This window comes from Amphiprion ocellaris, chromosome 13, assembly GCF_022539595.1.
Source record: "Amphiprion ocellaris isolate individual 3 ecotype Okinawa chromosome 13, ASM2253959v1, whole genome shotgun sequence".
Lineage (NCBI taxonomy): Eukaryota > Metazoa > Chordata > Actinopteri > Pomacentridae > Amphiprion > Amphiprion ocellaris.
In genome coordinates this window covers 21768165-21791073 of record NC_072778.1, presented here as the reverse complement: position 1 = coordinate 21791073, position 22909 = coordinate 21768165, and the positions used below count along the sequence as shown (strand labels likewise).

The following is a 22909-nucleotide window of genomic DNA, read 5'->3' as shown; positions in this document are numbered from 1 at the left end:
TCCTTTTAGATACATGATTGGTTATCTTTCTATGTTATGAAACACACATACTTGCAGTCTCAGGAGGTTTGGACAGATTGTTTTAACCATATGGGCTCACAATCTTTCTGGCTTTTCTGTTTGCTATAAATATACATTATATAATGTACATGATATACATGAATGCTTACGTTGCTTTGAAGATGAGCACCTGCTCTCTATTATTTTGATGGAGGGAAAATTCCAATATAAGACCAGTTTAGTTTTTCTGTTATAGCAGACATATAGTTTTTTCAGCAGTTAGCAGCTTCAGGTATAGTAGAACATGTCATATCAAATGATTTTGGACTCACCGCAACACAGTGGTGCTTTGGGCTGAAATGCTAATACGGTGACATCATTAAATGGCCAAATATAATGTCTTTATCATTTAGTTTAGCATGATAGCACTGTAACTCTAAGTACAGCTATGCATGATGGGAATGGAAATAGTTTTTGAGAATGGTAGAATTCATCCTGAGGGGAGCATGAATGTTTGGACCAAAGTTTTATTTCAATCCGACCAAAAGTTGAAACATTTCACTCAAACCCACAAATGCCAACCTGCTCGTGATACAAGAGGAAAAGTCACAACATTTCCAAAGTTAAAAGTGTTCATCCCCGAGGAGAATAAGCTGTCAAAATTTTCCATCTAACAACCATTGAAGATACTTCATTCTGGATGAAAGTAGTAGACACTGCAAATCTTGCTTTTAACTTAAGTTGTGTAAATTTAACATCCACTTTTTTGCAGCACAGATGATGGTAAAAAGAAATATGTCACAGCATCTAAAAGTCTCTAAACGTTTGACTCCGCTGATCTCCAGGGATCACTACGGTGCTGACCATGACCACCATCAACACCCACTTGCGAGAGACGCTCCCTAAGATCCCCTACGTCAAGGCTATTGACATGTACCTGATGGGCTGCTTTGTGTTTGTGTTCCTGGCCCTGCTGGAGTACGCCTTCGTCAACTACATCTTCTTCGGCCAGGGCCCCCAGCGGCAGAAGAAGGCGGCTGAGAAAGCAGCCACGGCCAATAACGAGAAGCTGAGACCCGACCCCAACAAGGTGCGTGTGCAGGGGTGAAAACGTCCTCTTGAGGTATCTGTGCTGTCTGTTAATGTGTGTGTTTGTTTCTGTGGGAGCAAATGATTTCTTCTCCTCTCAAGGTCAATGTGATGCTGTGATCAACGCTTGATGTCCTTTACCAGCACTCTTTACTCCTGCTCTAGCTCTCCATTTTCTCACTGGTATAGCCTTGTGTATCAACTTGATTATTCAGACTAGGATCTGAAAGAGTGAATGCAGAAGCAATGACTTGCTTATACTTTATCTCCATATTTCTGTGTCTCCCAAAGGGCAAGGCGCCTCGGAAAAACTCACTGGCTGCGGTGCCAAAGCCTTCTCTTTAAATTTTATTCAGCTGCTAAAGTTAGCAAGAACAACAGCAACGTAAAAAGAAAAAAATAAAACACCCTTTCCTTCTGAGTGTGGCAAGCTACGATTTCCACCTAAGTAACAGTGCTGATTTTGTATGCTTGCAGTGGCTGGTGGGAAATGTAGTTCAGAGAGATGATGCTCTGTATGCCAGAATGAAACAGAGGGAAATTGACGCATATGACTCGATGTGGGATCCCATCTTTGTGGACGATGCCGCATTAGGACTAGGCGAGCAAAGAAATAAGGTACTGGAGGTTTTGAAAGTCAAAACTAACAATGTCATCAATCTGAATCAATCCAGATCAGAGGAAAATGCTGTAGTTTTTGTGCATTTCTTTGATTTTTATAGAGTTTTAAGGCAACCTTGATCATCACTCCCACCATTGTGTTTTTTCCCTCTCTTGGTTTGCTCTTCATGCATTTTCCTGACAAACATGGCTCAGCAGTTTGATTTCTGCAGGCATTAATTTAATCTTAACTTGGGCTGTACATCTGAATTAATGGGAAATGACAAATATGGCAAGAGAAAAAGAAAACATCAGTAGCTTCTCCTAGGATAATATCATCCAGAAACAAATACTGCACAGTCTTTGAGGCAATTGATTAATCGCTTAAAACAAAGTGAAGCAACTGGGGAAAAAAAAAAGAATCGTCAAATAAGAGAAATAAATCATTTGCAGTTTGATGAATAGTACCAACTAAGTGACTTCGATTCAAAGTCAGTTACACAAAAACAACAAAATGCATCAAGCTGACATTTGCAGCAGGACGGGATTGGATTATAGGGATGTTTTCCTCAGAAGTCAGGCTATGGATGAAGAAATGTTGATCCGAATTCACTTCCCACAACGTCCTTTCTGACCTGCCCCGACCCTTTTAGCTTCTCCTCCATCTTTGCAAAGTCTTTACTATTTCTCTCAACCTTCTCCTGTCACATTTTGTTTCCTTTGCTTTCTCTTTTTTTATTCAGTTTGTCTTGTGAATTGGCAGAATTTTAACCACACTCTGGTTGAAATTCTGAGATGACAATGAAGATTTCTCCATGAGAATTAGTTTGTGGAGTGCGTTGTGCTCTTCCAGGAATGTTACCTCATAGTCTTGTGGTCGTATTATCACTCAGATATTGACTGACAAGATGATCAATGATATATTTAGTGCTTTTAAAGTTCTTAAAATTTTTTCTTCACTGTAAGTAACACAGTTTTTTGACTCATTTGCATTACCCATTCTAGCACCTCATCAGTATTTTTACACAGTGAATTTGCTTACTGATCTATGCTTGTTTTGACTAAAAAACTCTCTCAGATTTCCCCTAGGCAGTAACTTCTCATGGCTCCACCTGTTTTTGCACCTTCACACAGATGACCCCCGACGACAACATCCTGTTCAGCACCCTGGAGATGAAAAATGAGATGGGTGGTGCCGGGGATCTGTCCCGGGGACTGGGAGCGCCCGGAGACCCCCGCAACACTATGCTGGCCTATGATAGCTCGACACTGCAGTACCGCAGAGCTGCCATGGCCCGCCAGAACTATGGCCACAGCGCCTTGGAGCGCCACGCCCAGAAGAAATCACGCCTACGGAGACGGGCCTCTCAGCTCAAGGTGAACATCCCAGATCTGTCCGACGTGAACTCTATTGACAAGTGGTCCAGGATGATCTTCCCCACTGTCTTCTCCTTCTTCAACGTGGTCTACTGGCTCTACTACGTCCATTAAACCCGGCGGAGTCCGGTGGCCAGGTCGTGGGAGGCATGTAAAGGAAGGTGGTGGGGGGGTGGGGGTGGGGTGGGGTGGGGTGGGGTGGGGTGGGGTGGGGGTGGGGTGGGGGGGGCAGAGAGAGTGAGGAGGGGAGGGATGCAGGGGAGATGAGTGGAATCAAGAAAGAGAGATGACGTGAGATGAGATGAATGAGAGGATGAACAGTGCACCAACTTTTTTTAGCTGGTTCGTTATAGGAAAAGTAAGGAGAATGCAAAGACTTTTAGATGGACTGCAGCAGCACCCCAACACTTCAGTCAGCAGTGACTCTTTTAGGATTTTGGGAAACACCTTAAAGCGACTGACAAGCACTCGAAAAAAGAAGAGTTTTAAAGAGACAGAAATGGTGCCTGTTCCAAAATTTCAATATATCACTAATATTTGTCATTCGTAGCTTACTCTCTGTGGATCAAATATTTATGCTTGTGTTTGCATATACTTTAAGGATTTCTTTTGTTTAGTATCTATTTACTTCGTAGCTGAGCTGTCTGCATCCAAGAAAGCTTTATAAATAATTTTAAAGGAGTCATCCTTAATAGTCTATTTTCCTATAATTACTGTATATCAAAAACATCCTTTAAAAGCATGCTTATGTTTGATTTCATTTGCATCTCAGCCATGATGATGACGGAGCGCAAAACATTTTAGTTTTTAGTAGGTGAGGTTATTCTGTGAGTTGAAGTTTGCAGCTTTGGGGTGGCTCGGCTCACTTGGGGGGAAGGTTTGATCGTCGCTGGATGACAGCAGGTGAACAGCAGGGGGCGCTCTCCTCTTTGGACATCCCTGTGGGACTTTAATGGTGCCAATGCTGAACAGAAAAAAAAAAGCTTCCTCAGTTTGTTAAAGGTCCCACATTATCTGGTGAAGGAGCAGAACTGTGTACACTGACGCTTTGGCCAAGTTTATGTTTTTGCTTTTTCGCTGTGCTGACAGAATCAAGTTCATTTCACCATGTGTATTTATTTATTTACTTCTTTATTTATTTTGCTTAAAGAGAACATTCGACTCTGTGCTTTCTGCCATTGCGTGGAGGAGCTTCAGAGGTGGAGAATGGCTTTGACACGACTTAAGCTGGTGTAAGAACTTTTCTGATGAGCTGAGTTTCATTGCGACCAGAGTTGCTGCATAAATATGGCAATCCACAATCATCATTATCAGTAGAATTGAATGATAGACGTATGATGCGTTCCATTGTGATTAGGTTTCTGTTTTGAAAAACTGTAGATAAACATAAATCATGTTTAAAGAAAAAGAGATGATTCATTTTTATAGATCAATACTCACATTATTGTGTAAATATTATGGATTTATTCTATTTAAATAGGTCTTTGTTGTTGTTTTTCCAGTTGAATTACAGATCAAATGTTCCATTCAGTCAAAAAAAAAAAAGAAAAAAGAAAAGAGCAATTTAACTGAGGAAAAAATGAAAACACAATTCACAACTTTGCTGACTCTGTACTTTTGGGACTTTTCTCTCTCTTTTTTTCTTTTTAATGGACTCTAAAAAGCATCTACTTGCTGAAACTAAAGCACTTCCAGACACCAGTGACTCTTGGGTCAATGTTTTGCTCTCCAGAAACAACTTAACAAGGACCCCACTATCCAGGCATTGAAGTCAGGCATATTTTGTATAAAGTTTCTGTAAATTCCAATTGTAATATTTCATAATGACTGTAAATATCTTGTGTAATGATTGTCAGCAATTATGAAGATGTATCTAAATTCAATTAAAACTCAATTCAGTCTATCACTTCAATAACAGAGTACATGGGTGGCGGTTTAATGTGTCCTGAGTGAATGCGACGCTGATTGCTGGCTGTCGGGCTCATGGCTGATTGAGTGTCTGAATGAGCGAGTGAACAACTAAACCCAACACAGCGAATGAGTAGGCGAGTGAGAGAGGCGAATGTTAGGGGTGAACAGGGAGATGCGAGCACTGCAGCTGGGGACTATTGGCTGCATAATGGATGGAGAAGCAGAGGAGCTGGAGCGAGAGGCCGCGGTGGTGGCCTGGGCTGAGCGCGATGGGTTCGGCTGGGGTTGGAGCAGGAGCTGAGCTCAACCCCGGCCTCGGGGGACATTAACGCAGAGAGCCATAGATATGGAGGCACTCTGTGGTTACTTTACTGCTGCCCTCTGGCTACAGGGGCTGGAGCGCCTGCTACAGAAAAAAGAAAGTAAGGAAAAGAAAGGAAATAAAGGCCAAGAAAGAGAGCATGTCCATCTGAGCAGCCATGCCTCGACCTCTAACTGCATCCTCCCTTCGAGTCAGCAAACCGACTCGCACTCTGCACTCGCTTCCTGACCTGACCACTTAAAAGGAGGCTGGTGAATATTTGATGGTGCAAAACCCTGAATATTTAATATTTTAAAAGGGATTTTGTTCTATCGGGCACTAATGTATAACTAATGTTTGATTTTTTTGAACTTAGAAGACCGAAAGAACACAATGAGACACCAACTGAGGAAATATCCGATGATGAATTAGAAATAAAGGAAGGTTGGATTTTGAGTTTGGCTTAAATACACAGAAAACCTTAAATGTTCACTGGCAGGCTTTTCAACAATGAACATACAATGGAGAGAGAGAAAGACTGCTCATGTTTGAGTGTTTTAGAGCCAGAGTTTGTTTTAGAGAGAACAGAATCATGCTCTGAGTAGGGCTGTGCGTGTGAGGAAATGTGTTAATGTGATGCTTCTGGGAGTAAAAACTATCTAAAAAAGCATAATAGCTGTAAAAAATGATGTAACGTGACACGAAACCCTGTTCCTGGTTCCTCCATGCATTGGTAAAAATCAGGTCTACACCACTGTTGCCCCTCACTATAACAGATGTATTATCTCACTACAGTAGACAGATGGTTTGTGCTAAATTGGCCCTCTCTCTCTCTCTCTCTCTCTCTCTCTCTCTCTATCTCTCTCTCTCACACACACACACACACGTACACACACTCTCTCTATCCTTTCCTTTTTCTCTTTTCAAAAGGGCATTAGTGTTGACATGTAAGAAAGAGGGGGCAGGGAGGAGGCAGATGCTTTCTGCTTTGTAGTGTTTCCATGTCACTGGCGTAATTAGTAACGCACAGACCTCTGCTCTTTGGAATCATGCGGAGTGTGCTGCAGTTCAAAGAATGTGTTTTGTTTTCTGTGTGTGTGTGTGTGTGTGTGTGTGTGTGTGTGTGTGTGTGTGTGTGTGTGTGTGCGTGCGCGTGCGCGTGCGTGTGTGTGTGCGTGTGTGTTGTGTGGACTCACAGCTGTGCCACTGTGAAGTCAGTGTGGCAGCCAAGCCAAACCTAGCCAGAGCCGACTGGGACGGGTGAGAGGGTGAGTCGACCACACTCGCATCACGCCATTTCCCTGCTGCTCTTCTACTTGATGGAAAGACACGCTGAGCTACCAGGGAGAGATGCCGTCTATTTACAGACAAGGAGAAAATAATTAAAACTCTGATTTATAATAAATCACCTGCAAGAGATGCATGGAGTCTTTAAAATTACAAAACAAAGCTCCATTTATTTCTAGGTGCTTTACAACATACACCTTCACCCCGTTGCTATAAATAAGCTTGAAATTTAAATTTAAGCACAATAAGTGGCTGACCCGATGCAAATCAGGCCTGTTTAAACAGGTTTGGCAGCTTGCTCTGGAAAAGACAACATATGTCAACATGAGGAAGTAGAAAGCATCCTACATGCATGCCATCTGTGCAAGAAGCTGATTTGTTGTAGTCCATCAAACGTAAGAGTCTGACACACACACTCATGCGAGCAGATTTGTTCACCCCACTTCTGCGAGATCGACGAGATCGACTCTCAACACGCGAACCTGAAATTTTTACAAGCGTCTGTCCTCCTGAAGTGGTGACGAGAAATATTCCACCTGTCAAAGCTTCTGACCTCTGACCTTTCTGTGGAAACAACTACACAACTGAGAACCACGTCTTCCTGTAAAACACCAATAAAGAGTCTTATTATTTTAAATCTTATTACGAAGAACAACTGAGTTCACGGTGTGTTTATAACAGTGTGACCTTCATTCTCCATCTGTACACTCCTGTATCTGGTGTGTGAGCTCTCTCTGTTCAGCTGACTCTTCATATATGTTTGCCCCCGGCGGTCTGCTCAGTGTTGTGTCAGTTCACATCTCTTTATGACCCACTACACCAATTTCCTGCTCTACCACTATCAGATTGTCAGCTCATTTGTGGGTTTTATTTTGTATATGCTGTCATAATGTTTATTTTTTTTGGTGAGACCTACTAAACCACACAGGTATCAGTGACCCACCATGGTCCAAAGTGACGGGAAAATTACAGATTTTGCCAAAATGAGAATAATCAGCTGAGTCACTGGAGCACTCACAGTTACGTTTATAGGTGTAATTAGTTGGCTTCCCCTAACCGATCCAGCGCAAGGAATGCAAACACACCTGTCAATGCAAGGGGCGGACTCAGAAGAGGTGTGCTGTCACTTGTTTCAACACACAGGCCTCACACATTCATAGAGAAACACTAAAAGGAGGAGCATGGGCAAGAGGAGAGGCCCTTTAACCCGAAGGAGCGATGAGTTTTGAGAGGATGGAAAATAAAAGCTAGTGAGAAGAGGAAAATCAAAAACCAGAGCCATGACGTGGAGGAGCCCCCTGGCCCTGATGAGGGACGCTCTGCGAGGTCAGAGGGCCCGGGAGAAGGACCTCCGCAACCTGGTGTCCAACCTGCCTTATGAGGGACTGGAGAAAGCGAAGCAACCCAACCGCCACTTCCCATCAAACGCCATCAAAACCACCAAATACACCCTCCTCCTCTTCATCCCCATGAACCTCTTTGAGCAGTTTCACCGTCTGGCCAACATCTACTTCGTGGGGTTGGCTATTCTGAACTTTATCCCAGTGGTGAACGCCTTCCAGCCTGAAGTAGCTCTGATCCCCATCTGTGTCATCTTGTCTCTGACGGCCTTGAAGGACGCATGGGAGGACTTCAGGAGGTACCAGTCGGACAGGAAGCTCAACAACACGCCGTGTCTCATCTACAGCAGGTAACTGACCAGAAACACAGTGCTGTGGTGTTCATGCATGATGTGGCAAAGTGGAAATCTTTCACGGTTAACAGCACCTCCACATATGTGTTTGTGATTCTTGTCTTCCTGCTGTGTGTAGATCTGAGCGACTGTGTGCCTCTGTGTGTGTGTGTGTGTGTGCGTGCGTGCGTGCGTGTGTGTGTGTGTGTTTTACCTCCTCTGTGTTTCAGCGCCCCATGGGAATTTTTGACTTAGAAATAGAAAATGTGTGGGAGATTATTCCTCTTTTGAAGAGCCTCACAACATTATGTCTCACCATCACATTGTGCACATTTGATGAAATCCTCATCTGGGGTGTTACGTCAGCAAAGACAGTGAGGTTAGCGGTTATCTATTTTTGAATCACTGGTGAAAAATAAATAAATTACAAACGAGGATAAACACTGTCATTTTTCAGCCTGTTTACTGCTGGATTTCGGAGTGGGTTGAGGAGGAGGAGGGTTTCCTGTGGATATGATGTGAGGCTGGAAACACCTCCTCTGATGATGAAGCCTCATCCTCTGGAAGGGTTTATCATTAACCAGCCTGCCTTCACATTTCCCAAGAAGAGTCAGCAGGCATCAGATGGAGGGATAGCCTGCAGTGTGCGTGTGTTTATGTTTGCGTGTTTGTGGTGGTGGGTGCAGGTGGTCTGAAGTGTGGACTCCAGACGCAGTATTTCAAACACTTTAGAGAACATGTTGGTCCCTGTGGGCCTGTTAGCGGACACAAGTCGCCGCTGCTTCACACAATCACATATACAGTCATGGTGAGCAAGTTCTCGTGGGCCTCTCACGGCTCGCTGGGTGGGAGATGCTGAAGCCTCATTTTGGGTTTGTAAAGATTAGAGCGTAATTGATTGAGTGGGATGTCTTTGAAGTGTTTTCTAAAGAAGCTCAAGAATAAATTTTCAGCTTCCACACGCTCCCCTTTTTTCTCTATCTAGGTGAAGTTTATCTACTCAGGTGTCTGTGTTTGAGCGTGATGTGCCTTATCTTTAGGGTCATCTTCCATATCTCGTCTCTGTGTGAAACACTTGTCAATCCACCTGCGTTCAAACGTGCCAAACATGAAAGCTGGATTTTAATCACATTGTCTGAATGCCAAGTCGTGTTCTTGTACTCGTAAACATGTATTGTTATACCATCTGCTCCCTTAAAACAAGTCGCCATATCTCACAGGCGGATCCTGTCCACTGCTTTAAAGAGTTCATGTCACTGAATCGGTGTCTAAATGTGGGTCATCTCACATCTTTTATCAGTTAAACACTGATTTAAGTGAAGTGTCTCTTTATATCTCTGAAGAGTATCTGTAAAATACTACATATTACGAGGCTTTATCACAAAGACACACCAGGGCATTGAAATGTTCTTTTTATTACTTTGAGGATTAAAACTCTTCGGTTGGATGGTGGTGAGTCTTAAGGCAGAAATTCAACCTATTTTGGGATGTGACTGGCTAGAAACAGCTATCTTGGGCCTGTCAGTGAAAAAAAATCACCTGGCAGCATCTTTAATATTCATTAATTGGCATGCTTGATTAACTGTACAAAAACCAAGTCCTAACAATGACAGGTTGCCATTTTAAAGGGGTGTTATGTAGCTGAGTATTGTCACGTTTGCGCAGAACTGAGGTAGAGTGGCATCAGTCCTCTCATGCAAAGCAAATGAGCTTCATTTATAGTCCCAAATTGTTGAGCTAGTCTTTTAAAACATGATGAATGTAAGTTTAAAAGCCTTCTGATTACATCTGGAGTGTAAAAGCCTCCATACAAAGTCACAATACATCTTTGAGAAATGGACCTCCCAGAACTGAAGTTAGCTAGCCTGACGTAGAGACAATGTCCATACCGTAATGCTCTCCGGACATGAGAGGAACCATTCCTGCAACCTGGTGAGAATAATCTAAACACAACATGCTAAAAATACATAAACCTCCCCTCCTGGCTTTGTTTGGAGCGAGGTGTGGTGTTATGTAGCAGCTACCCGATCAGGTCCTACATGCAGGGCAGCATACCTGCAGCTCTGTGTCACTGCTGGTGAACCAGCCTGACGTGCAGATTATAACCATAATGCATGAGGCTGTCTGGGAACAGCCACACTTCATAATGTGCAGCAGTGTGTCTTTCTCTAAACATCCTGACTAAAAGTTTCCTCGTTCTGAAACACACAAAACACATCTGGGCCGCACTCCAAAAACAACAGCATTGATTTTTCTTTTTTTTTTCTCTTTTTTTTTAGTTGGCTTGTGCTGTTTATTCTCCAACTTAAACAGGTGCTCTGACTTTTTTTTTTTATCCATGACAAGTAAATCAATATCTCATTTGATTGCATAAACATGGACAAAATATGGCAATGATGCCAATAACCCAGCTAATAAATGCGAGTAAAATCAATAGAACAGCTACCTGAGGATTTTTGTGCCTTTAGAGCAGGGGTGTCAAACATGCGGCCCGCGAGCCAGAACCAGCCCGCCAGAAGGTCCAATCTGGCCCATGGTGTAATGATAACAGCAAATGCATATTTGCGTAGTATCAGTGGTTCATGTGAATGCTGTTTATACCTCCGGACAGTAGGGGGCGTTTGGGGTTCTGTGAGTAGATTAAGTGTAGAGCTCGGATATGTTGAAGATTCCTGTCTGTACATGTGATGAAGCCAAGCTTTATATAAAGTACCTTCTTCTTCAAGTAACGGCTTTATTATTAAGAACCCACAACAAAAACAACACATGGTGTCAGAACGTGGTCTTGAAGAGAGGTAACAGACGCAAATATAAACAACGAGGACGAGCTACCGAGGAAAGCTAATGTTAGCTACCCAGCTAACAGTACCGACGCGTCAGCTCAGCAGTGAACTTTGTGTTGCTAACTGGTCGTGAGAGAAAGAGGACTAGCGACGACAACATGGACGGCTTACACCCACCACCCGCCCTTCAGCTTACTGGGAATGTGGCTGAAAATTGGAGGAGATTTAAGCAACGCTTTGCTTTGTACATATCGGCAATTGGACTTGACGAGGCAAGTGGCAAAAAGCAAGCGGCAGTGTTTTTACACGTAGTGGGTGAGGATGCACTAGAAGTTTATAATAACTTCACGTTTGCTGATGGAGACGGAATGAAGCTAAATAAGATAATGGAGAATTTTGAAGCTTACTGCATACATAAGAGAAATGTGACATTTGAGAGGCACAGATTCTTCACATGTGTACAGAAGACAGGAGAGACAATTGATCAGTATGTAACAGAGCTACGGAACAGAAGTAAGACGTGTGAATTTGGAGGACTGACAGACTCTTTAATAAAAGACAGACTTGTGTGCGGGATTCCTGATAATAGTCTAAGAGAGAGGCTACTGAGGGAGGAAAATCTCGACCTGGAAAAAGCATTGAAACTGTGCAGAGCGGCTGAGACTGTAAAAGTGCAAGCAAAAGAACTGGTCAGTGACAGCTGCAAGGTAGATGCTGTGAACAAGAACACACACAGAGTCAATAAAAAGAGTGCTGCCTCTGAGATTAAACAGCAATCAAAGTCACCAGTTAACAGAGACGGTAAAGAAAAGACTTGTGGTCGATGTGGCACGCAGCATCCTCCTAAAAAATGTCCGGCATATGGCAAAACATGCAACAACTGTAACATATGGAGGACTAAAAGTGCCAAAATTAAATAAATAAATACATCATTAAATAATTAATTAAATATGTCATTAATTAATTAAAATTGGAATTAAATATTTCATTAATTAATTAAAATTGGAATTAAATATGTCATTAATTAATTAAAATTGGAATTAAATACTTAAATGTGTTATTAAATAAATATATCATTAAATAATTAAATATGTCATTAATTAGTTAAAATTGGAATTAAATATGTCATTAATTAATTAAAATTGGAATTAAATACATAAATGTGTTATTAAATATGTCATTAATTTATTAAAATAACAATTATTTTAAGTAAAAAACATATTTCATTATTTCACGATTTAATTAATTATTTCATGGTCCTTGTGTTGCAGTGGATCATGAATTAATTTTATCTGTCAACCTCGCCCGTCAAAGTCCGTGGGCGGGACTAACGTGAATCTAGTCTAATCCACTGCTTTTGTCTGCCTTGAAACCGGAAGTAGAAGTCTTTCTAAACATGGAGGCTGTGTAGAGGGAGAGTCGCTGTGAACTTTCTAGAGAGTTGGTGAGAGATATTTTAGACCTTGCAGAGTATGTGGAAGCAGGACCTGCTACCGCGAGCATGTAGCGTGTAAAGCAGAGGAATTTATTGACGTTGTTGAAGTTATTTCCGCACTTTCCGACCAAGATGTTGACCGTAGAGTGACTGCAAATTTAGAGGAAGTACTCCGCCGGTTTTCTGGTACCAGGGTGCAACAGGAGCACACACAGGGACCAGGGCGTTTGGCATACCGAGGGAAGTTCTGGAACATCACGTTCTTTGTGGATTACCAGCCTGTCAAATTGCAGCGATGCTCGGAGTGTCGAGCGCTTTTCCTTTAGGACCTACTCGGCGCGGCACGGCTCCGCTCGTCTTTGTTTAGCCGCGATTCCACAAGCATCTACTCGGCACGGTACGGCTCGTCTCATCTTTGTTTGCGAGCGTTTCCATACGGACTAATTTTCAGCACCTTCTCGGCTGAGGTTCCCAGCGAGCTGAGATGAGCCGATAATGTGGCGTTTACATAGTGCAGGGCCACTGATTGGACAGGGAGTGACGACACAGAGCAACTTCAGCACGAAAACAAAATCCTGCATTAAAAAATGACTGTAAACAGCGACGGTGTGCATTGCTCTTCACGAAACTCTCTGTTCTTCATAATTTTAATGTGACAGCCAGACCTGTACCGTGGGTGAATGAAGAGGTCGAGACTTTGTCTTTGGTGGCGGACCAAAGAATACAGAGAGAGCTGGACGGAGAAAGTTTATCAGGAGGTCTCTGAGCGGATGGCCGCTCACATATACAGTAGACTGTATATAAAGAGGACAGAAGCAGTGTAGGGAGAAGCTGAAAAAGCTCAAAAGTGACCATCGGTCCACCCAGGACCACAACGGCCGGCGTGGGTCAACCAGGAGGTGTTGGAAGAGGTTTAATGGAAGCTATTTACTGGCACCGCACCGGCGAGCAACAGGAGGGAGACTCAGCCGCTGCATTGTTGGAGACGTTCGAGAACGGTGAGTGTTTTGTGACTTCAAGAAACTTATACATCATTTATTCCATTGGTGGCAACCTTCTTTTAAGCAAACAAGTATTTTTAGAAAGTAACGTCGTTGTCTCCTGTAGCAGACAATAAGATAACTAGTTAGCCATCGGCGCTAACTCCGTGCTCTGCTTGTATTTCGTGCTGCTGTTTCTAACGTTTAGCTCTCAGAAGCTAATACTTCAGTCAGCATGCCGTGTTTTTCTTGTACTTAGAGTGAGTGTTTATTTTCTGTTCAAGAATCCCTTTTCCACATGCGAAGCCTACTCCACCTCCGTCGCGGAGCCCCCGGCTGCCCTGTCTCCTCTCCAGCACCAGCTCGGACACCGACACCAGCACGTCACAGCAACGTCTTATCACCGGTAAGACACGGTAAACAGAGAGCATGGTTGATTTTCGTATTATTATTACTACAGGTGTAAATGCCTGCAAGCATGATCAGAACAACGAGACCAATGACCAAGAATTGAGGCAGGTGTAAATGCAAACTGTGCAGCAGCCAGCTCAGGAACGCCTGATGAAAGCTACATGTAGCTACAGTGACACATAAACAGAACACATGCAGCTGCATTTATTTTCTATTGATTTAACAAGTAAGTCACTCTAATTAATTTACGTTCTGGTGCGGTGTAGTATTGCAACCATTCTTCTTATAGTCACTAGGTAGCTGTGAAACTGAATGAAAATATACATAAAAATGAGAAAACACAGGCTCTTCTTAGCAACTCCAAAATGTGCACAGGATGAAATGAAGTTCACACCACGTCGTTTTTGTTTGTGGTGGAGCAGTTACTGCTTGTGCTTTGGTTAAAGCGAAGAGTGCCAGAAGTTTATTAAAGTATCAAAGACATGATCATGATTGAAAATGGATGGACGGGGTGGCTAAACACATCACATCATAGCTGTGGAGTCCTTCCAGCTCCTGGGGACTACAATCTCTCAGGACCTCCTGAAAAAGGCTCAGCAGAGGATGTATTTCCTACGACAGCTGAGGAGACATGGCCTGCCACATGAGCTGTTGATCCAGTTCTACACTGCAGTCATACAATCTGTCCTGTGCACCTCTGGATCAACCACACAGCAGGACAGAAACAGACTACAGCCCATAGTACGGACTGCAGAAAACATCATCAGAGACCCCACTCACCCTGGACATTTGGACTACAGTGCCCTGTACACAAAAATCGCCACTACTGTGTTTATAGCAATTACCATTTTGCTAATGTGTTCATACATTCCAGTCTAGCTGTACATTTCTGTTTATATTGTGTTCTATTTTACTACTATTTCTTTTTCCTCCCTGTTCCTCTTTCTATTGTTTATTTTTTATTATTCTCTTCCATATTCCTAGGATGACACCAACAGCCGAAACCAAATTCTGTGTATATTGTGTACTTACTTGGCCATTAAAGCTGACTCTGATCACTTTTCTGTCTTTGGTCTAGGCAAGAGGAAAGGGGGCCACAGAAAATTGGACCTTCCTAGCGTACTTGTGGAGATGCAGGCTGAGGAGGAGTGGAGTCATGCCCAGCATGATGAGAACATCTGGTTGCTCCTCAGCGAGGCAAGAGAGAATGAAGGCTGGCCCAGAATACTGCCTTCAACCAGTCATTCCTGGGTGTGCTGGGGCAGCTGGGGTAGCTGGGTAGGCAGTGGGCAGCCGGCGAGTGTGAGCGAGTCCACCTCCCATAGACTTGAGATTTACAAGTGCTGGTCATATAATTAGAATATCACGAAAAAGCTTGTCTTTTGGACAACTGTCAGGTCAGTAGTCTTCCCCATGATTGTGTAGCCTACAGAACTAGGCTGAGAGACCATTTAAAGGCCTTTGCAGGTGTTTTGAGTTAATTAGCTGATTAGAGGTGTCTTCAATATTGAACCTTTCTACAATATTCTAATTTTCAGAGATACCAAATTTGAGATTTTTGTTAGTATTCAGGTATAATCATCAAAGTTAAGAGAAATAAACATTTGAAATATATCAGTCTCTGTGTAATGAATGAGTATAATATACAAGTTTCACTTTTTGAATGGAATTACTGAAATAATGAACAACCTTTTTTCATGATATTCTAATTATATGACCAGCACCTGTAGTTGTATATAGTTTTACTTTTAGCCCTCCACTGTAGGAGAGGCCCACCACAGTTTGTACTTTGCACATTGTAAATAGTTTTGATTTTGCTGCTGACTAATAAACTATTTTGTGACTTATGTGATTGCATCATAACTTTTCATTTTGTCTGTTAAGACACTGGTAGGAAAAGAGTCAACAGTCTGAACCAAACAATTCTATATTCCCTAATAATGTATTTGTGTTTAATGGGATTTAACATGTTTTAACACAAACTCCTTTATGGTTCATAATTCTGGTGACTGAATTACACCAAAGCAATACTGATTTATCAAACTGGAATTTTCTTAAAACAGCTGTTTTAATGTTTTTGGCGTTTAATTTTTTATTTAATCTTGCTAACCTTCACAAACAAACAATAGCATAGACACATCTACAAAAGTTTATTGTCAGAATTGCATTAAAGAAAACAATAGCGGTCCGGGGACAGAAAAACAGAAGTATAACAAGAAGAACAACTTTTAACTTTTGCATGACACGTAGTGCATCAGTGCATCTTGTACATCTCTGCCCTCCTCCTCTACACCTTGTGCCACTGCAGGCTCATGTGCTGCTGCTTCAGGTAAATCCCATGAAGTCTCATCAGAGAGCATCTGAAACACATACACAGCATACATATTTTAATACCTAATAGCGACAAACTGCAGCCATTACAGGGTCGTTCACAGGACTGATACACGATAGCTAGCGAACTAGCATTAGCTTACCCTTATATGTCGTCTCGTTCATATCCTCTTGTCTTCAGCTTGATACTGCTGTATCGCCTCCCAAACTCTCCTGTGTGTCTCCTGAGTGTTTCGACTCGCCGCTCTCAGCTTTCTCCGACTCTTCTGTTACTCTGAATCTGACAGAAAGCCACAGACCGAGCAGCAGGTGTACTATCGCCTCCATGTACATTGTTGCATTGCGTTTGTGTCGCACAAAAATGACGGTAAGGGACTTTCGGGCCACCGTGCTATGACGACTCAACCCACGATGAGGTGGTACTCAATGTAATGGAAAAACAACTAAACCGAGACGAGCCGTGGCGCGCCGAGTAGATGCTAAAGGAAATGCTAAAGGAAAATTTGTCTTGCACCGCATGTATCAACATTTGGGAAAGAGGACCGAGTCTTTAGCGGTTGCTAATAAAGTTTTGTTTTATTGAGTATCCAAACCAACGTAGAGGTGAATAGCGCCACCCAGTGTATCGGAATGTGTTCACAAGCTCTGCGTCAATCCATTATCTGGAATCGATTTGCCTTGACTTGATGTGCAGGGTAACCAATCAGGTGTTAGGATCCGCCCACCGACTTTGACGGGCGAGGTTGACAGATAAAATAAATTCATGATCCACTGCAACGCAAGGACCATGAAATAATTAATTAAATAGTGAAATAATGAAATATGTTTTTTACTTAAAATAATTGTTATTTTAATAAATTAATGACATATTTAATAACACATTTATGTATTTAATTCCAATTTTAATTAATTAATGACATATTTAATGCCAATTTTAATTAATTAATGACATATTTAATGCCAATTTTAATTAATTAATGACATATTTAATTATTTAATGATATATTTATTTAATAACACATTTAAGTATTTCATTCCAATTTTAATTAATTAATGAAATATTTAATTCCAATTTTAATTAATTAATGAAATATTTAATTCCAATTTTAATTAATTAATGACATATTTAATTAATTATTTAATGATGTATTTATTTATTTAATTTTGGCACTTTTAGTCCTCCATAGTAACAAAAGTAACCATTATGCTCGGTGCTGCAGAAGTCATACCCCAAAACAAAGCAAAGTCCATACAGTGGATGAAGATGACACTGAGGAATTCTATGTAGATGCTGTGACAGAAAACAAAGTGGAAAAAAAGGATTGGATGATGACACTCAAAGTGAATGACACGCACATGGAGGTTAAACTGGATACAGGTGCACAAGTGAACATCATATCAGAGGCAGAGTTCAAGAGAATCAGACCCAGACCCAAAATACATGCAACTAAAGTGAAAGTAAGTGGATACTCAGGAGCAGAAATACCTGTGAAAGGAAAATGCATGGTTAAAGTGACACACAAGGGCAAAGAACATAGACTAGCATTCATTGTGGTGCCAAAGAATGTGCAGCCCATACTAGGTTTATATGCCTGTGAGAGACTGAACCTAGTCAAGAGAGTGCTTGTTGTGGAAACTGACGATGACATGGACTATGATGATTTGATGAAAGAATACAGTGATCTGTTCCAGAGTCTTGGCTGCCTTTCAGGAGAACACACAATCAGAGTGGATAACAGTGTGCCACCAGTCATTCATCCATGCCGCAAAGTACCATTTGCTCTTCAAAAGCCACTGAAAGATGAGTTGGACCGGATGGAGAACCTGGAGGTGATTGAAAAGATCGATGAACCAACAGAGTGGGTGAGTTCTCTTGTTATTGTTGAGAAAAAGAATGGACAGCCAAGGGTATGTATGGATCCTAGAGATCTAAATAGAGCTATACAGAGAGAGCATTTCAAACTCCCCACGAGAGAAGAAATAATGTCACAGTTTGCAAATGCGAAATACTTTAGCAAACTGGATGCATCATCAGGATTTTGGCAGTTAAAGCTAGACGATGCAAGTTCAAAACTATGCACATTCAACAGTCCATTTGGCAGATATAGATTCCGGCGACTGCCATTCGGCATTGCTTCAGCACCCGAGGTGTATCACAAGACCATACACATGATCTATGAGCACCTGGAAGGAGTGGACACATCAATGGATGACATCGTTGTGTGGGGAAGCACAAAAACAGAACATAACATGAGACTGAGAAATGTTCTTGAGGCAACCAGAAACGCAAATCTGAAGCTGAATAAAGAGAAATGCCAGCTTGGAGTGAAGGAACTGACATTTGTAGGGGACATCCTGAGCAGTGAAGGCATCAGACCGGATCCCAGAAAAGTGTCAGCAATTGAAAATATGCCAAGGCCACAATGCAAGAAGGATGTACAGAGGTTTAATGGCATGATCAACTACATGGGAAAATTCATACCCAATCTCTCTGAAAAGATGGCGCCACTGAGACAACTGACAGAAAAGAAAATTGAATGGGAGTGGAATCATGAACATGAGAAATCGTGGTGTGACTTGAAGAAGTTGCTCACAGAAGAGCCAGTTCTGAAGTTTTATGACCCAGTGAGACCTATTAAGATCTCATCAGATGCATCACAGAGTGGGCTTGGAGCTGTTCTTATGCAGAAGTATGGTGACTGGCAGCCTGTTGCATATGCTTCGCGATCCATGACGGACGCAGAGACAAGATATGCACAAATCGAAAAAGAACTGCTCAGTATAACATATGCCTGTGAAAGATTCCACCAGTTTGTGTCAGGGCAAGCAATCAGTGTTGAAACTGACCATAAACCACTGATTGCATTGTTCCAGAAGCCACTCAATGACTGTCCACTGAGAATCCAAAGAATGATGATCCGACTGCAACGCTACACACTCAATGTGATGTACATCCCTGGTAAGCTGATGTACACAGCCGACACTTTATCCAGAGCTGTTGACCCAAAGGAGCCAGCAAACACCAAAATGGACAATGATGTAAAAGCATATGTGAACATGATCACGAGCGCACTGCCTGTCGCAGATAGAAAAATGGAGCTCATAAAAACAGAGACAAGCAAAGATGACACGTTACAAACACTGTGCAAAACTATTATAGATGGATGGCCCAACTGTAAGCAAGACAGCCTACCTGTTATTCAAGAGTACTGGAACTGCAGAGCAGAACTGTCGGTAGTGGAAGGCATCATCTACAAGGGAAGCAAAATAGTCATTCCAAAGAGTCTACGAGGAGACATGCTCAAGAAGATACATGCAGGACATCTTGGCATTGAAAAATGCAAAAAGAGAGCACGCGAGGTGATGTATTGGCCACGGATTAATCAGGATGTGACAAATGAGGTGTCAAACTGCTCAACATGTTTAAAATACCAAGCAAGCAATCCTGCAGAGCCACTTAAGCCACACCCTGTGCCAGACCGACCTTATCAGAAGGTGGGTGCTGACCTCTTTGTTTCTGGAGGAAAGGACTACATTGTGGTCACAGACTATTATTCCCTGTATCCAGAAGTCTGTAGATTGCACACTACGACCGCAGAGACTGTGATTACATCCATGAAAGCCATATTTGCAAGACACGGTGTGCCGAGTGAAGTTGTTACAGACAATGGACCACAATTTGCCAACATGAAGTTCAGACAGTTTGCCATGGCATGGGACTTTGTTCACACAACATCAAGTACTCACTACCCGCAGTCTAACGGGCTAGTGGAAAAGTCGGTCCAAACTGTAAAAAGACTGATGGGCAAGGCACGAGACAGTGACACTGACTTCTACCAGAGCCTGCTGGTATACCGCACAACGCCGCTTGAGTGTGGTGTGTCGCCAGCTCAGCTCCTTATGGGACGATGCCTGAGATCAAACCTGCCCATTCAGGATGACCTACTTAAGACGAAGGAGGAAAACAGTGTGAAGAAGTTCAAGGAACAGCAAAAAGCAAAGCAGAAGTTCTATTATGACAGAGGAACAAAGAACCTACCTGAACTGCATGCTGGGGACCAAGTGAGGTTTAAAGACAAAACAAACACATGGACACAGAAAGCAAATGTTCTGAGTGAAGTTCAACCAAGGTCATATACCATTCAGACAGAAGATGGAGCTCTCCTGAGACGAAATCGCAGAGATCTTCTCAAGGAACCTGCAACTGGAGAACAGAGGTTTGAGGCTGCTGAACAACCTCAACACACACTCAAGACTCCATCACCTGAGTCACCTATCCATATGCAAGAACAAACACTCAGAAAGTCTTCAAGAAATGTGAAGCCACCTGAGAGACTCATTGAACAGATTTAAATGTGTTTATATGTTGGTTGTAAGGTTATGATGTCATAATATCTTTAAGTTTTAAGCACAATTGTGTACTTGTGTGGTACAGACTGAGGTTAGTGCAAGCTGATTTTGTTATTAACTTTAAGTTAACTGAGTTTAGCTTAAGTAAAAAGAGAGCTATCATTATTCTGTAAGTATATACATAAGGAAGACAACGTTAATTTTGTCAAGACAGAGCAAGGTTTTATGTTTATAATTGAAAAATGGTTTTATGTGGAAAAAAGTCATTCTAATAGTAGTATAAGTTATTTATGTTGAACTGAGAGAGGTTATGTTTATGAAAGTAAAATGTGTTTATTTTGAAAGAAAAAAAAAGGAAGATGTAATGATAACAGCAAATGCATATTTGCGTAGTATCAGTGGTTCATGTGAATGCTGTTTATACCTCCGGACAGTAGGGGGCGTTTGGGGTTCTGTGAGTAGATTAAGTGTAGAGCTCAGATATGTTGAAGATTCCTGTCTGTACATGTGATGAAGCCAAGCTTTATATAAAGTACCTTCTTCTTCAAGTAACGGCTTTATTATTAAGAACCAACAACAAAAACAACACATATGGGACGACTTTGTAAAATGCAAAAATTACAAAGAAGACATCAACTGCAATTTGCACATTTGTAAAACTATAAATTTAGAATAACTTCAAGAGCGTGACAAATTGTTTCGATGATAAAATAAAATACTATATTGTTCATTGTTGTTTTGTCTTATTGTGTCTCATTTTTGTAATATTTTGTCTTGTTTTCATAGATTTTTGTCTTTTTGTCTGACTTTTGTCATTTTGTGCTTCCTTTTTGTCTCGCTTGTGCTTTTTTCTCTTATTTTTGTCATTTTGTGTTACATTTTTGTAAAATTTTGTCTTGATTTTGTTGTTTTTTTCTCTTTTTTTGTCTGACTTTTGTCGTTTGTCTCACGTTTATGTCATTTCATGTGTCCTTGTTGTCTGGTTTGTGTTTTTTGCCTCATTTTTGTCACTTTGTGTTTTGCCTTATTCACTGTTCTGAGCATGGTTTTTGTCGTTTTGTGTTTTTTGTCTCGCTTGTGTAGTCTGTCCATTTTTTGGTCGTTTTGTTTCCCCCTTTGTCATTTTTTGTCTAGTTTGTCATTTATGTAATTTTTGTTTAATTTTTACGATTTGTGAAATCTTTTTGTGGCTTTGTAATTTTTTGTCTAATTTTTTCTCTTTTGTTTCGTGTCATTTATCTCATTTTTTGTCATTTGTTTCTCACTTTTGTTGTTTTGTGTCTTGTTTATGTCATTTTGTGTTTCATTCTTGTAACACTTTGCCTTGGTTTTTGTCTTTTTTTTAATCTGACTTTTGTCGTTTTGATCAAAAAGTAAAACACTATATTGTTCAGTTCCAGATACCTGTGACTAAATCTTTTGTGTCTTCGTAGATTAACTGGGGCTGCACAGTGGCGTAGTGGTTAGCACTTTCGCCTTGCAGCAAGAAGATACCTGGTTCATGTCCGGGCTTTCCCGGGATCTTTCTGCATGGAGTTTGCATGTTCTCCCTGTGCATGCGTGGGTTTTCTCCGGGTACTCCGGCTTCCTCCCACAGTCCAAAAATATGCTGAGGTTAATTGATCATTCTAAATTGCCCATAGGTGTGAATGTGAGAGTGATTGTTTGTCTCTCTATGTAGCCCTGCGACAGACTGGTGACCTGTCTAGGGTGTCCCCTGCCTTCGCCCGAGTCAGCTGGGATAGACTCCAGCCCCCCCGTGACCCTAGTGAGGATAAAGCGGTGTATAGATAATGGATGGATGGGTAGATTAACTGTGACCTATAAGTTGTAATGTGTAAATGATAAACTGAGTCATAATGTTGTTGAAATTGAATTTATTTTTCTTTAAAAAAATTCAGGTTGTTTGCAATGTTTTGTTAAAAGATAAAGCCTTGAATGTGAGCATTTTTGCACTAATACAAAGGATAAATTTGGAGTTGTGGTAATTTATAAGTTTATTATGCTTTGATTTTACTGGTCCGGTCCACTTGAGATCAAACTGGGCTGAATGTGGCCCCTGAACTATGATGAGTTTGACATCCCTGCTTTAGAGAATCGTCTGTAATAATGGCTGGTGTCTGATTTAGGAAGGAGAAGCAGTTTATGGAGAGACGCTGGAAGGATGTGCGAGTGGGAGATTTTGTGAAGGTGGTTTGCAATGAGATCGTCCCTGCAGATCTGCTTCTTCTCCACACATCAGACCCAAACAGTGTGTGTCACATAGAAACAGCCAACCTGGACGGAGAGACCAACCTGAAGCAGAGGACGGTGGTTTCTGGGCTCCTGGTGAGGAAAATGTACCACTTTTGTGTTTTATTTGTTCTTTCCTCACAGCTTTAA

General features: G+C 41.7%; 2 protein-coding genes and 1 long non-coding RNA gene across 10 annotated transcripts in view; 2 read left to right on the top strand and 1 right to left on the bottom strand.

Moving 5' to 3' along the window:
• The window catches only part of gabrb2a (gamma-aminobutyric acid type A receptor subunit beta2a), a 33888-nt gene extending 30658 nt beyond the window's left edge, over positions 1-3230 (top strand). The window contains exons 8-10 of one of the 2 annotated variants that reach the window (XM_055016656.1): positions 846-1090; positions 1567-1707; positions 2824-3230. In XM_055016656.1, coding sequence (XP_054872631.1) covers positions 846-1090; positions 1567-1707; positions 2824-3180 — 743 coding nt within the window. In that variant the 3' untranslated portion in view covers positions 3181-3230. The remainder of the gene's footprint in view (positions 1-845; positions 1091-1566; positions 1708-2823) is intronic. The other variant, XM_055016657.1, reaches the window with a different exon arrangement.
• A 4473-nt stretch (positions 3231-7703) lies between these two features.
• atp10b (ATPase phospholipid transporting 10B) overlaps positions 7704-22909 on the top strand; it is a 31674-nt gene continuing 16468 nt past the window's right edge. For 3 of the 7 annotated variants that reach the window (XR_008603730.1, XM_055016655.1, XM_055016653.1), the window contains exons 1-2: positions 7704-8255; positions 22657-22855. Coding sequence is in view for 6 of the 7 variants with exons in the window: in XM_055016655.1 (XP_054872630.1) it covers positions 7846-8255; positions 22657-22855 (609 nt within the window). In the remaining variant the exon portion in view is untranslated. Of the gene's footprint in view, positions 8256-17885; positions 18041-22656; positions 22856-22909 lie in introns of those variants that run through there. The other 4 variants (XM_023292176.3, XM_055016651.1, XM_055016652.1 and 1 more) reach the window with 3 other exon arrangements.
• On the bottom strand, positions 15982-17361 carry LOC129350362 (uncharacterized). Its single transcript, XR_008603731.1, has 2 exons — positions 16321-17361; positions 15982-16206 (listed from the first exon to the last, which is right to left on the bottom strand). It is a non-coding gene; the product is annotated as an uncharacterized LOC129350362 (long non-coding RNA).